The sequence below is a fragment of the Squalius cephalus genome, assembly GCF_949319135.1.
Source record: "Squalius cephalus genome assembly, chromosome: 11".
NCBI lineage: Eukaryota > Metazoa > Chordata > Actinopteri > Cypriniformes > Leuciscidae > Squalius > Squalius cephalus.
The window spans coordinates 24,776,476-24,792,077 of NC_137132.1; the positions used below are offsets into that span (position 1 = coordinate 24,776,476).

The 15,602-nt window shown below is 37.6% G+C and overlaps 1 protein-coding gene across 1 annotated transcript; it reads left to right on the plus strand.

Annotated features, from left to right (window-relative positions):
* The first annotated feature begins 3,020 nt into the window (after positions 1–3,020).
* On the plus strand, positions 3,021–4,379 carry sst1.1 (somatostatin 1, tandem duplicate 1). Its single transcript, XM_079887076.1, has 2 exons — positions 3,021–3,252; positions 3,911–4,379. Exons 1-2 carry the CDS (start codon positions 3,115–3,117, stop codon positions 4,115–4,117), a joined length of 345 nt encoding a protein of 114 aa, XP_079743202.1. The 5' UTR covers positions 3,021–3,114; the 3' UTR covers positions 4,118–4,379.
* Positions 4,380–15,602: the final 11,223 nt, after the last annotated feature.

The following is a 15,602-nucleotide window of genomic DNA, read 5'->3' on the forward strand; positions in this document are numbered from 1 at the left end:
ACTAGTTGACTGTGTTTGAAGCCCAGTTCTGATTAAAGATTGGTTTTATTAAGCTTAAAATGAAACATTCCTTGGTTTTGTGTAGTTCATCAGAAAGGCATTTTCTTGCTGCAGTCTAGGTTTTCAGCCACTCAATTTTAACTTCAATCAGCACATTCATTATGAGAAAAGGCCAACATTCATTTAACAGAGAGAAAGAGAAAATGAGATTGTGAACATCCTTCAATAAACTGAAGCTTTAATTAGAAACACTGCAGGTTTGTTAACCCAATGAAGAGTGCTTGGCCTGTATATGCAAGTGTTAAAGTGCTTAAACTTATTTGAACACTTAAAATGCACACTCAATGTGTGATTTTTATTGAATTAATAGCAAAATAGCAAAATCTCAGAACTAACTTCACAATTTTTTGCTGTCATGCAATGACTTCTAATGAACCGGTCTTTAAGATGAAAGTAAAGTTTCACAAAAAGTGTCCTTAATTTATTTTGTCTTACTTTTGAACAGTATATTGTTTTACTTGTAGCCTACTTTTAATTAATTTGTGAAATGCTTTCTTTAAAATAAATGGCACTTGATATTTTGTCATCTACTGAGTGTCTTCACAATCCAAAACATTTTTAGGACATTTAAATGTGTGTGTCCGTGAGTTTTTACTTGTTTACTGACAAGGATTTATTTGTGTATCTGCATAATATTATGCGTATGAAGTTGTGAATCTAAATCTCATTCATGAAAGTTTAAGATCTCGTGCAGTTCGGTGGCCTCTGCCAAACTAGTGCTAATAGAAATCATTGCCACCAGCCATGTGTCTAAATATGTTTGCATTCTCAAACCGCCAAAGGCTACTGCGTGCGCTCCAAGCACACAAGACTGCAATTAGCATTGAGAAATACAGGCTGTGAAAAATACTGTCGGTAAGTGTTAGTCTGAGATTAATTTGCACTTAACAGCGTGCGAAAAATAGAAACTGCGTAAATAATGCGTCCCAAGTCACCGGGTTTGCAGCCTAAGCGCGGGTACGACCGTTACGCCATCCTCACGGGTTCAACGGAATCAGCGCGAGTTCTCCTCTAAAACATCACGGACCAGAAGTCGCGCGCGGAGTGGATCATGACTGGCCATTACCGTCACTTAATCGGAGCTTGGGTCTTGATTAGAAGTACGCAGGCGACTGAGAACCCCCATGGAGGGAAGAGGCAAACATATCCACGACCCGACCGGCCGGGAGAAAGCAGTAGGACACGAGGCTCTTCTCGGAAACATTGACGTCAATGCGCACACGCATGAGCCAGTGTAAACCAAACCAACTTCAATTAATTTTTGCGCGACCTGGCCGAATAGGTTTGCCAGAGAACCAACTTGAAGCTCTGGAGCTCTGGAATCTGACCTAGGACTGTTTTCATTGCAATTTTAAATCATTTTTTATTTCTTACTTTTTAATTTCCTATGTATCTTTCATATTTCTTTTAAATCCCTTTTATTGTGTATGAAATGTGCCTAAATAAACTTGCCTTGTCAGTGCATAGACTTTATGAAAAATAATTACAAAAAGCTACTAAACCTAAAGGTCTGGCAGGTTTGCTTGATAAATATTAATAATGATAATATACAGTATGTGTTATGGCTGCATAATTATTGGTGGGCCTATAACAAAGCAGCACAATTGTGTGATATTGCTTTTAAAGTTCAGTAAACAAAAATGTAAAATTTAGTAATTAGTTTAGACAGTGATTTTTCAGATTTTTTTTCTGTTTTTGCTCTGTCAAAATACTTCTAAACAAACCCACAGCAGAACCGTTCAACAATATATTGACGTTACGTTCCTGCTGATTCAATGTTTTTGAATTAGTTGAATAAATGATTCAATGAAACACTCATGGACACATTCATATGGCTGCGTTCGAAATCACATTCGCTCGAGTTGAGGTATATTGAATAAGTACTTACTTTGCATGCGCTAAAAAAGTATTTATATACTATGAATGTCTGTATAGTGTAAATATATTCCGGACCGGACGTACATGATCATACACGTATGTACGTACATGTTGTCATGATCATGTGACCTACCAGCATCAGTTGCGTCGCTTCAAAGACATTAACAATTATTCACCCGTGGCCTCATGGGATAAAGTGTCAATCGTATGCACACTTAAGAATCTTGCCGGTGTTGTGCCGAATTTCGACCCCCTGCCAAATTATTACCCCCCTCGTTGAAGTCAGTACCTGATTGCCTCCTAACCCGACCCCTAATTCTAACCCCTCTCCCACAACTAATCCTAAACCTACCAATTCTACGGGGGTAATAATTTGGCGGGGGTCGAAATTCGGCAAAACACCTGGTCATCCATGTACTTTTGTATTATGATTTCAGACACTTTTTTGTCTCATGCTGTTTTTCGCCTACTATAGGGAAGTAGCATCTTAGATGCAGTGGTTTTTGCAGAGACGATGCTCGAAACTCTAACCCTAAACTCACCCATAAACCTGTTGATATCAGTAGATTTAAACTAAAACATTATTTTGTCTGATTTATAAGCCTTTCAAATGGAACGCTTCCAATGTCATCACAAGTCAGATTAGGGCATGTTTTACTATAATTGTGAGAGCATTTTCCACAATTTGATCCTCACATAGTGGGACTTTTCAATGTTTTGTTTAAAACTGTGCTAAGTATATTTTCTCCGACCACAGAACTTTTTTAAACATACATTTACACTTTCGTTAGGTATGATTATTGTGTTTTTGTAAGTGATTTCAGGTTTTTCTATCCTTGTGGGTAGACTTGGTCCCAGGTAAACTCACACATAGACAAAATACAGTATGGCACATAGTTTGTGTTCAGGGTTGAGTAACGATTGCAGGTTAAATCGCTCATTAATCCCTTTCACCTCCAGTAGGATTCACGCCCCTAATCGGTGTCATCTTTGTCACTCAGCATCACTCAAACGCACGCGGAGGAAACCCCCCTTGCCTCCTGACGTCAGACGGATCATTTAAAAGGCAACCTTGGAGGAATGATTTGCAACAGAAGGAGCATTTGAGAAGAGGCAACGCTACCCGACGCATCTCTCTCCTCTTACTTTTACTCACCAAATCAATACTTTTCAAAGATGCTCTCAACGCGTATCCAGTGCGCACTGGCGCTCCTGTCCCTCGCGCTCGCCGTCAGCAGCGTCTCAGCAGCACCGTCAGACGCCAAACTCCGCCAACTTCTGCAGAGATCTCTCCTCAACCCGGCTGGAAAACAGGTACATTACTTTAATGGTTTGGGCAATTTTATAGACATTATAAATGACTTTAGATTGAGTCTAAATGCTCACATTCTCTCTGATACGACAGCAAACAAACAAAAGCACTGTCCATGGTGCTGAAATCGACGGACGCATCTGCACTTGGAAAGTAGCAAAGTTCTGCAATTTATATACAGAGAATGTATAGATAGATATCGTATGAACTTACATAACGTTGATTATGATTAATATAATCTCATGCGCACATAAACTCATGCTCATGTTTTTCATGGTCCAGAACGTTAGGAATCAGAAACAAAGCTAGAAATGTCAAGGTCCCATGGCAGAAACAAGAGAAAGTATATGCAAGATATTATTATGTATAATAACAAGCGATGAACAATTAAGTAACGATAATAGTCTACATATAAAACACGGGAATATGGTCAGTGAATGGCGGATGTCAGACATTCCGACTTAAGTTAAAAGAGCAAAATTCTAAAAGTTGCAAATCTTTGGTTTATTTAACACAACGCTGAAGCAGTTGATATAAAACTAAATGAGTGTCCAATTTTTTGACAGTTATTCGCAAACGTTCATTTAATTTTTTTATCGCTTTGTGGCAACAAGTGATATAAATATCCTAATGTTTTTTCCCCCTCTCTTTTAATTTCAGGAACTCGCCAGATACACACTTGCAGACTTGCTCTCAGACCTCGTGCAAGCAGAAAACGAGGCGCTGGAGCCCGAGGATCTGTCTCGCGCTGTGGAGAAAGATGACGTGCGTTTGGAGCTCGAGCGCGCCGCCGGACCCATGCTGGCACCTCGCGAGCGCAAAGCCGGATGCAAGAACTTCTTCTGGAAAACTTTCACGTCGTGTTAATTTCTCACCGCGAAGCGTTTCCTTTTGACTTATTCTTTTCTATTATTATGATTCCTTCATATTTTCCTTTTCCCGTCTTTCACATACTCTTCATCCTATCCAAACTGTAAATAAGAAAATAAAAGCGGTTATATTTGTCGTTTAACAACGATGATAGCTCTCATTGACTATGTTTTTCGAGGCTATAATGTGTCATCGGAAAGAATGTTTTACGGATGTGTGCAAATCTGCTTTTAATTGTACTTTAGCAGATATCACTATTTTTAATTGTTTGTTTGAATAAAATCTATGTTTCAGAGCCAATGCATAATGCAAATTTTTTTCCATCAACTTTAACATACTGTATTATAAAAAAAATGTTCATGATTTATCACTTTTTATCTGTTGTCAAATCAACTTAGATCACTAATGTGGTTCAGATAACAAAATATTTTGAGTTTATTTTTATTAAATCAATCTCCTTCATTGTAATAACTAAATTTTTTTATTTCAATGAACTCAATTTTAAGGCAACCAGGTAACTTCCTTTTTTTAAGTTATTACACAATATTTTTTTGTGCTTCATCATAGGTTAGACGTGTATTGTATAAAAGCCAAAGACATGGAAACATGTCCAAAGATATACCTTTTAAGACCTCTTTCCAGGAAGAAGAAGATGTTTTATATAGACGTAATCAATAATTCTCTGGAATTATTTCACTGAACAGTTATGCAGTGGTAAATATTAAAATATAGTGGCAGGTGTGAGGCTGGCAGCTTATCAATAATAATTTACTGGTGACCTGCACCGTGTGGAATCTTTCAGAGCCATTTAAGAGCCGTAGAGAGCCAAAGTGAATGTGGAAGAAGGAGAGAGAGACTCTTGGCTGGTGAATCATAGAGGCTCTTAATAACCTTTCGTTTGCAGTATTAAGAGATTCAGTTTAGAAAGCTCTCAAACAATTATGGTTGTGTGTGTGTGTGTGTGTGTCTCTCTGCCAGTTGACAGGTCCTTTGCCCACTGTGTGTTTGTGTGTGTGTGCTATCTCCCTGTGCAGCCTGGTCTGAATGTGAGAATGTGAGACTGACAGCCAGGGACAGAGGAGTTCATCAGGCTGACCAGCCATCAGAAACGGGGACCACTGTTCTATATTATGAATGTGTCATGTTCAGTTTTTTTTTTTTCATTTGACACATAAATGGCCTCTGCTCTTACTGCCCTCATTCTGGGTATGTGCAGTTTTAAATTACATTTAAAAACACATCATTATCTCTGACATTTACAGAAAAAAGGACAGGAAGACAAGTGGTGCGGTTCACTCTGGTTGATATACTGGGTGTTCCTCTCCTGGTCCCCCTGATTTCACAAATCTCTTTTAAATATATATATATATATATATATATATATATATATATATATATATATATATATATATATATATATATATATATATATATATATATATATATATATATATATATATATATATACACACACACACACACACACACTAGTACAACAATGAAACTATGTGTTCATATTTAGCAGCGGAGTTTTGATGTTTTGTGTTCTTTCCCTTTTTTAAATTAGTTTTTCCTTGTAGTAGTGTAAATCATGTATGCCACCACTCAGTAAAGTTATTTTGCAGCACAATGTTCATTTTTACAATACTGCATTTTGGTAGGAATAGGAAAACCTATGAATTGGGCATTTGTTCTCATTCAGATAGATAGATAGATAGATAGATAGATAGTGGCAACAGTCTCCCTATTCTTTTATGGAGGTCCATATCCACCCACCCACGTATAATGTCTCTTGTTCATAAGACGTCACTACCTGTTCCGCTCATACAAATACACACACAGACAAAAAAAAAATCCTTTTAAACGGTTCACATTTTCGTGCCACACGTCACACAATCTTGACATCTGCCTCTGAGCTTTTAAAGTGATTAGAAAGCCTTCAATGCACTTCAATATGACACTCTGCAGCATCTCCATTTATTAGAGTTAATTAAAGACTTTAAAAGAAGTCTTAAGAGTCTGTCGCATTTAATTCAATCTACAAGTGCCAATACTGCGTCCTAAAGTGGCTAATTCATTTTAGGGAGGCGGTTGTGTAAAAAGGTAGGCAGATTTCCGGGGGCAACGGGTGGTGTCGGGTTATTCTTTCTGCGTGTTTGATATTTCCTGTGGTGGCATTAATAGACAAAGAGTTTAAACAGCCCAGCCTCATCTCTCTGCTTAATGACACCACACTTTGACTTTCCGGAAGGAGCGAGGGGGGTAGATGCTGCTGTAAGTGAGTGTGTGACATTCTTCTGTCGTTTAAGAGTGTGTTTGTACGTGAGTTTCAGGGTATCATCTTAGACATGAGGTGGAAGAGAGATAGAAATGAAAGATACCATGATGAACCATGAAGAAGATGAAGACAATGAAGAAGAGAAGAAGTGAAACCGTTTTGTCGTCACATCGTTTAGTACCTCTTAAAATACTGTGCAATTGCAGTAATCACAAGACTGCAAAAAGACGTGGAACTGATTCACATCTGAAATTTCTTCACACTGCTGGAGCTTCATATAATTAAACAAGAGTCAATATTCGTTTAATGACGTAATATGGCCCCGGTTCCATTAACCCCCAGCGGTTGGAGCAGTTCTCCGAGAGCTTTAGATTCTCTGGTGTGTAAACAATGTGTCTTCATTATGCAGTTTGTTTTGCTGTAATTGCCTATATTTTGACTTCAAATCACACTGTGTAATGTCTGTAATATGTGTGTGTTAAGATTTCATACTTGAGCGATGATGGCGACGATTATTTTGAGTAAACAAAAACATTAGCATGTTCACTCATCCAATTTACTTTTTGTCCTAACTCTTTCGCACACTAAACCAATTCCTTGTTTTGCTAACTTAACTTTGATTGAGTTGCCATAAAAACAAGAAGTGCCGATTATAATTTCCAATAACTGCAAAAATGAATGCGAAAAAACGTTGATATTTGTTGCTAGCTGAGAATAACTCACAAATATGCACAATAATATCCAGGCCAAACTGAACATTTGAGAAAAAAAAAAGACACATAGGAATATAACACGTTTGATCATTTTGAGGAATTTCATACTTTAAGATTACGTAGTAAAAAAATCATATGAAAAATGTATGAGTGTAATCATTTTTGTCAATACAATTGTTTGCACCCTCAATGACTTACAAAATATCTTATTTTGTCTCTTGCAGAAGATACCTTTTTGGTGTCTGAATACCTTTTAACAGCAAATTTGATCAAATCAATTATTTCATCCTCTAAAACTCTCACCTTATAAACAACTTTTTTTCACAAATGCATGCCAACACATATATTTTTTTCAGGGGAGGTTTGTTCCTTGAAACATGGGGAGGTTAATTTAGTTCCACCTCAAACTCAAAAGCATTGAGCACGGGCACAAATCCCAGAGAAGTTCAAAGTCTCTTTTGGGGATTTAAATCCATTGGATCCCTCTCTTGAGAGCCAGAACTGGCAGTATCAGAGTAATTGGATGCAGGTGTGAAGATATAATGCAAGAGAGGCACCAGTGGAGGAGACACCACAAGAGAAAAACATCCGAACTCAGAAAAATGAGACATATCGCCGTGTGAATGAGGAGGCCTTGGCTGTGTGAGTTCTTGTGAAGAAATACGTACTTGACATAGAGTGTTTTACTGGTCCTTCTCCTTGCTTTAATAATGCGAAGCATTGTTTCTCTCTGACACGCCACACACAAATTCGCAAAGTGCAATCAGGAGAATCTAAATCTATGATGGGTTGGTAATGAAGTCTACAGAGAGCTAAAAACTCAATAAGAGCCTCAGCATGTGCGTGTGTGTGCATATTTGCATGCATAGTCTTAGCAAATGCGACCAGGTCTGTCTGCCTGCGTTTTTCTCCATCATTAGCAGCTCTCAGGGGGGCAATGGCCTGCGGGGTGTATGGGCTGATGACATAGCACCCCTTGCGCTTACTCCTAATGGCATACTTTCCTCATAACTCATTAAATCTCTCTTCTTCTCTGTGAAGGGAGTGTGAATGTATTTCTGTAACCTAGCCCTTGAAATCATTATAATCGTTCATTAAGGTCAGCGTGAAGTGGAAGTTGCAATAGTCTTTTCTTTTCTATTGTGACGTATAATCGAGTGAAACTGCTTTTCGAACAAGAAAACATGATTCAGTCCATTAGGAAATGATAGGATGGTTGTAGTTTGCTATTGCTGTGATCTCATGTGAGTGACAGGTCGTCCCGCCCTCGCACTGAAAAACGCATCATCAGAGAAGAGAAGTTATTTAAGAGTACACATAAATTAAAAAATAAATAATGATGTGCACAGATAAATAATTCATAATAAACACTACAATATTAAAAAAGTAAGAATTGTCAACCTTAATTTTCATACAATCATAATCTCCACTCAGAGAAATCAATAGCCTACTTCTAAATGACACTTCAGTCACTAATCTTTAACGAAACCATTGTGTTCATTTCACAGCAAAAAAGTTAGTGTGCCTAAACAAAAGATAAAAGTCATTTTTTCGTGAATCGTGCTATTTGTTTTTGATTCATTCAAAAGAACTGGCTCATCGATGTCACTGAATCATGAATCAGGATTCACTGGTTGAGCTGTGTGTTTTGATTCACTACTATACAAGATCGCTCCGAACATCAAATAGTAATTTGTTGGTTGTGCCAAAAACACGGCTAAAAATTGGCGAGTCAGCCTTCACACGCTGCTGTGATCAAGTAAAACATGCTGCTGCTGCACAATATAGCATACATTCATTTTCCGTAGCAGATCTATACAGGTGGAGCTGGGGAAGGAGGAGGGTTTCTGAAAGCGCAGTGCAATTGCTACAGCAAATGCTGACCAAGTATTTGAAGGTTGAGCGCCGAACTCACTGGCTTCTGATACAGCAGGAACCAATCAGCAGTGCCCTATAAGAAATTATGTGATAGCAAGCAGACTGAGTAAAGGACCTATCAGCCTATCTAGAGTTTTATGAAAGAAATTTGCAGCCTATATTTGTTTCAGTGTGCAGCCCGCGTGGAATGATGCTTCTTGGAATAATTTTGCGGTATAAAATCTTTTTTTATTGCATTATAGGCTATTCAAAACATCCTGCAAACTCACTTTGGATTTGTTTGGCTGTGGCACCGAAGATTCCCTGCTACTGAAAAGTAGTGCAGGAAACGCTGGTTAAAATAGGCTATTCGGACGGGACTAGTTTCACAGGGGGACGTTAGAGAAATTTCTGTTTCACAGACGTACTTTGAGATTTTAATCCTGTCCGAATCTGCCATGTCTGTCTTTTTCTCACACGACCGCTGTAAAAATTCCAGAGCAAATTACTGTTTTTCGTCAAACTCGGCGGTCCTCAGAGAAATCTAATCCCATCCGAATGCGAATATCTGTGATTGCTGAAAATGTTTTTTTTCCAAAATGCTTTTTCTTGTGTGTTTTGGTCAACGTGAACTACCGTACAATCTCTCGCTACCGCGCCGGTATTCAAGTTTCTGCTTTTTGCGCACCGATAATGGATGTAGATGTGTTCGGTACACTGCGAAGAAATAAAAAAATTCAATCAACAAGAAGAGCCAAATCACGTAAACTGTTAAGACTGGCTACTGTAATATCAGTTTCAGGTAAGATTACTTTCATTTCTGCACTTAATTACATAACGTGTAAATTATATAAGTTAAAACTTTTTATTCCAGTGGGTTTATTATAAGAACCCATTTATATAAAATCATGATGATAAATGTAGGTTTAGTTTTTTTATACTACAATTTTTATAAATTTTTTTTTTCAATTTTTGTAAACACAAAACACTAAATACATTAGGACGTTTTACTTTATATTTCATACGCAATCCACGCATTCTGAACACGTGATCTTCTGCAATGCCCACATGTAAAACACAGACACTCCAACCTCGGTAATAAACACGGAGATGTTAGTCCCGTCCGAATCCGTACATGAAATCACAGACGTAGGTTGATAAGAATTGTAACTCAAACGTCGTTTGGAAAACTAGTCCCGTCCGAATAGGGCTTATGACGTTGAATATAATCATAACTCAGTAATATCTGCTAAAAGCATTGTGATTGATGCTATAATAATGACATAAATCTGCTTTTCTCTGCTCTCTACAGTATCTCTGGCCTGTCCGGTATTTCCTCAGCACATCAAAACTCGGTTCAAATGAAGCATGTCCATTAGCTGTATTTACATATCATTTGCATAACCATTATCACAGCTGACTTGAAAAGCATTGTGGGTAATAGACAGCAGCAGCGCCAGGCTGGAGATCTTCATTTCCGCACAGTATGTGTTTAACTGATAAAGAGAGAAGAGGAATGGCTTTTGGTGTGTGCTTAACCGATAAAAATTTAGATGATTTTTCTGGGTTTTACTGAAATAATGACTTCTCTATTTGCAGTAATATCCTCTCTTGGAAATAATTATTGACGTAGCCAGTGGACCACCTCTCTAACACAATACAGTATAAATTAACACACACACAATTTAACATGCTAAATCTTGAACACAATTGATAAGATCTCAAAATATTTTTTGATAGCCTATATAAACATTGTCTCTAATGTTTCAACATTTTATATGACTGTTGTGGAATACCTGAACTGAATATGACATCAAGCACATTGTTCAACGCACACACACACACACACACACGTATTTGATCTCAGTATATAAAGCCAATCAAAGACCAACAAGAGGCTTATCCTGGATATTTCTGAAGATGATTGTGTCTGATCGCTACAGTGATGAGTGGGTTGGGGTTGATGCTGAAAAGCATTATGGGAGCAGATAGAGATCAGGCCAAACGTACCTCATGACTTTATCTAACAGGGCACAAGAATGCGATCATCAGATATTCTTTCTCCTCAGACTTATCATCATTATCTTCCTCTATGCTTGAAAAGTGATGTGAGGCGCTGCTGTGCTTGATCTAGACAGGATTATGGGATCCAGCAAAAAGGCTGAAGAGGGTAATAGAGGTGAACATCTTTACTGGGACACTAAACCAAGATAAAAAAGAGAGAAAACAGAATCTGTTGATATCCAACATTTGAAAGGGAGGAAATCTAAAATGAACCATTGAAGGAGTTAATGAACAATTGAACAAGTCAAATAATTAATGACTTACTAAATGAATGAATGAATTAATCTGCATCAATTAATGATATTACCAAAAGAAAGGTCATCCTGCCAAGCAAACAAACTGTTGAAACGCAGCTGTGGAAATAGAGAACATGGAAAAAAATTTAATAAAAGAACCAACACATGACATTATTGAAAGAACCAATAACTGAAGGAACAAACCTATTATTGAAAGAACAAACAAACAAATCATTGACAACAATGACCCAAAATGAATGAATGAATGAACAAACCAATGAATTAAGGTGAACTTGATTTCACCATGGGCAACATCTTTGTGGATCCTGGAATAACATTCCAATCAACCAATCAGATTTAAGGGACTAGTTTACAGTTTATGTCAAGTTTAGGTTTACAACCAGGTTTAGATGCTTCTACACCAATATTATTCACCTGTCATTTCACTCTGATTTTAGGGAGAAGTTATGGGTAGGGTTAGGTTCAGGAGATAGGTTAGGACTAAATTTACAGACAGGAATGTTGATCCAGGATCAACAAAACATGTTTTACTTGGCAAAATCATGGTGGCCATGAATTAATGAAAAAAATAATTCACAAAAATATACAAGTCAAGTCAAGTCAAGTCAAGTATATTTGTATAGCGCTTTTCACAATACAGATTGTATCAAAGCAGCTTCACAGTATTAAATTAAAATAATACAACAAGGTTTGTTTCTAGAGGAGTTTATTGATTGATACAATTAAAATTAAATATCCCCAAAATATCCAACTCAGGACTATGGTGGACATACTGGTAAAATGAGAAAAAGTCACAAAATATCAATTAAAATATATTTTGATATATATAAAAAAAATCATTTAGGATCATGAACATGCATGTGAAGTTGTGGAATGTGTGTATAAAATTATATTATTATTCTCATGTTTGCCGGTCAATTCACCCATAGTTAAAGGCTGCATAGAACCAAAAAATATTTGTTTTTATTTAATGTATTTTGTTTTTGGTATTTTATTTACATTTATGCATTTGACAGATGCTTTTATTAAAATAAATGTAAACAGCAATGATGGTGTGCATTTTTATCAGTTCAAGCATGTTCATTTAGCTGGGAATCGAACCCATGATCTTGTTGTTGCTAGCACCATGCTTCTACTGCGCAGAACAAGTGCTTTACTTGATTTTGTTGCTGTTGATTTTCATGGTGTAATTTTTGGTGAAAAATCATTCCCAGAATTTGAACATAATACAAGGCTTAAGCAAATAAAGGCAGAGGAGGACAGACTGAAAGAGAGAGAGAGAGAGAGAAAGAGACAGGTGTTGGATGATGTCATGTTCTCTTGAAGGGTGAAAAAGAGGCAGACAAGGAGAGGTGTGGAAGATAAATGATGGAAGAGGAAAAAGGTGGGAGGGGATGGAAAGTGAGGGATGGGGTTCCTCTGTTCGCTCCCCATTGTTGTGCTGTCTGTGTGAAGGAGGCCATTACCCTCACAAAGGAGACAAAGTCCTTTAATTCAGGCATTCAACTAGACAATGCAGCCACTGCTGCAGGAGCCTGCTGATAGAATGGCTCTTTAACCCTGAAGCCACCCCCCCCCACACACACACACGTAATCAAAAAAAAAAGTACAAAAACATAAAGCGTAGAACACATACCAACTCTGACAAATCATATTGGCCACTCAAGTCATATTTCATTTCATCATGTTTCATACATTATCAATAATTGCTTCCAGAACTGTATGTGTTTGTGTGAGTAGTGTACTGTATAATCATCATTTTTAGTCACTGAGGCTGCAGTAATGAATGCCTGAAAACAGATGTTGAAGAACCCAGCGTTCTCATCATGGCCATAGACAAGACCATCATCTTTTACAACAAAAAAGGTTCTTGTGGCTGTTGATGAGAAAACACTTTACCTGTACTTTCACGGCGAGACACACACATACTCAGATTGTGCTGAAAGATCATCTGGCTGATAGTGTTTGACAGACTTAAATATGTGACTAATGTGTGATTCTTTTCAGCCATGACTCAAAATGAGAAGGATATTGAGCAGAACTGTTTACCGAGTGTGTGTTTGCCTGGTGTGGAATCATTTATCTTGGATATTTATTGATTAAAGTATTAAGCTTCTGAAGCAAACAGGGTCAGTTTAATGCGGTAAGATTAAAGACCTCCAGACCTGCACACACACAGCTCATTAAATGTAAATAAACTTAAGCACTGTAATAAGAATAATTAGCTTTCAATGGAGTTTGGAAATAAAGTTTTCTAAAAGTGCCCCAGGTGCTACAGGAAAGAGATAAAGAATATATACACAAAATGAAAGAGAGCTGCATACTTTTGCACAGTTGGAAATTATATAAGCTTAGGAAATAAATAACGAATACTGATTAAGAGTGCATATTTAAAATTTTGGAGGTTATTAGCTATAGACAGTCCCAGTGTACGAATATGCATGCTTCCCAACCACATAGTAAACAGTATGTCAAATGAGTATTATACATTTAAACAGTATGAGAACAATGTCCAATTATACTGCATCTGCGGTTATGGAGTGTGCAACCAGCAAATAATAAAGAACAGGAATTCAGGCACAGCTAATTTGAACGTTAACAATCCGTTACTAGGCGACTATAATTACTAGTAGTTTGAAGCAGATGTAAATAAAATGCATAAAATATGAGTTATAACTAAAAAACTGCCCTAAGAAATCACATTTGCCTCTGTCAGGCTCTTACCGCGGCCCGCGCGTGTTAGCCAATCAGAAGGCTTGATGTCGACTTTCTGACTATGACGGGTATTTGGGGCAGGGCTGCATGTTGACCTGTACAATGGCATTGCTTGTGGAAACCTGCCGTAGTGGCCTGAAATGTCTTTAAATGGGACACCAAACAATTACAGTAAGAATCGTACTGTCTGTCAGTGTGTTTGTTTAATTTCATTATTGAACAGTTTATTCTTTAACGACAGTTAGCATCACACTGGTTCCTGCGACAAAAACCCAATAGGATTTTCCCATAGGCTTTTGGATTATCGTTAAAAACAAGCTCTGTGATCAACAAAAGTTTATAATTTTGACACATTTTTTCCTTAAAGGGATAGTTCACTTTTGGTATTAAATTAAATTTCGTCCAAGTGATCTGAGGGCGTCCTGGTGTGTGACGTGTACGCAGACTGGTGCATAGATATATACACTAGATGTCGCCTCAAAGACATTCGTTCCAATGAACTGCTGTAGACAAGGCGACATCTAGTGTATATGCACCAGTCTGCGCTCACGTCACACACCAGGATGCGCGCGCCCTCAGATCACTTGGACGTGGCTGTGTATAAGAGGTAAAAACGATATAAATACTGTTCGTTTTCTCACACAAACCGCTCGTTTCGTGTCTTAGGCCATCAATGTGTACTTACGATGGGGAATTGTTTAATTTGGACGATGGGGAATTGTTTTAATTTGGACTCTGTGCATGCTCTTTGAGACAGTGACCACAGACCTGCATTAAATGACTGACAGACAAGAACGGTTTGACCTAAAAATATCAAAATTTAAACTACTGCGGAAAAAAAGACACCTACATCTTGGATGCCCTTGAGGTAAGCTAAAACATACCAAAATTTAATTTCAAAGTGAACTATCCCTTTAAGATAATTATCACAGAAGAATCACAGAATAGTTTTATGAATTCTGAAGCCTAATTGCAGTCGCCAGAAGTAAAAAGCTAAAGGTAGGCTATAAACGAACTACACCACGGTCCCACAAATTCAACGCCACCATCACTAAGCTTCTGACAACTCTTTCAGTTTTTATCTAAAAACATTTTCCCAGAACTTTTGAGTTAGAATAGTTTATTAGAGCACACTTATGAGCATAATGAGGCTGTAAAAGTGGACTGAGTTTACCTGTTCAGCGTGATGACGTTTAATCTCCTCGACAGCCTCTGTAGTCCCAACTAGCCACTTGCTAGCAACCGCCTTTTTTAAGACACACAACAGCTTACAAAAAATCACGAGTGGGGTATAGGGTACTAATGTATTTTATGTCGTAGAATAAAACGTGAAAGTGTCTTGAGTTTGTGTTCCCCACATACAGTACCTTATTTCAACCATTTAACCAAAACCTTATTCCAAAAATCCCATTGACTTCGGGACGATGGAACCGGAAGTGCTCAAATGCTAACTTCCGCATTTTGACCTACAAGTGACGTCATACCTGCACTTCGTTCTCTTTCAGTATTGGACGAGAGGCTATATTTTGTATTGTAAGGATGGGCAGGGCCTAACTCTTGTTCTGTAGCATTGACCAACTTTAAACTGAAACTTTTAA

Coding starts and splice junctions, on each gene's coding strand:
- sst1.1 (XM_079887076.1), top strand. CDS start 3,115: ATGCTCTCAACGCGTATCCAGTGCGCACTGGCGCTCCTGTCCCTCGCG. Junction 3,253..3,910: donor TCAACCCGGCTGGAAAACAG/GTACATTACTTT, acceptor TTTTAATTTCAG/GAACTCGCCAGATACACACT.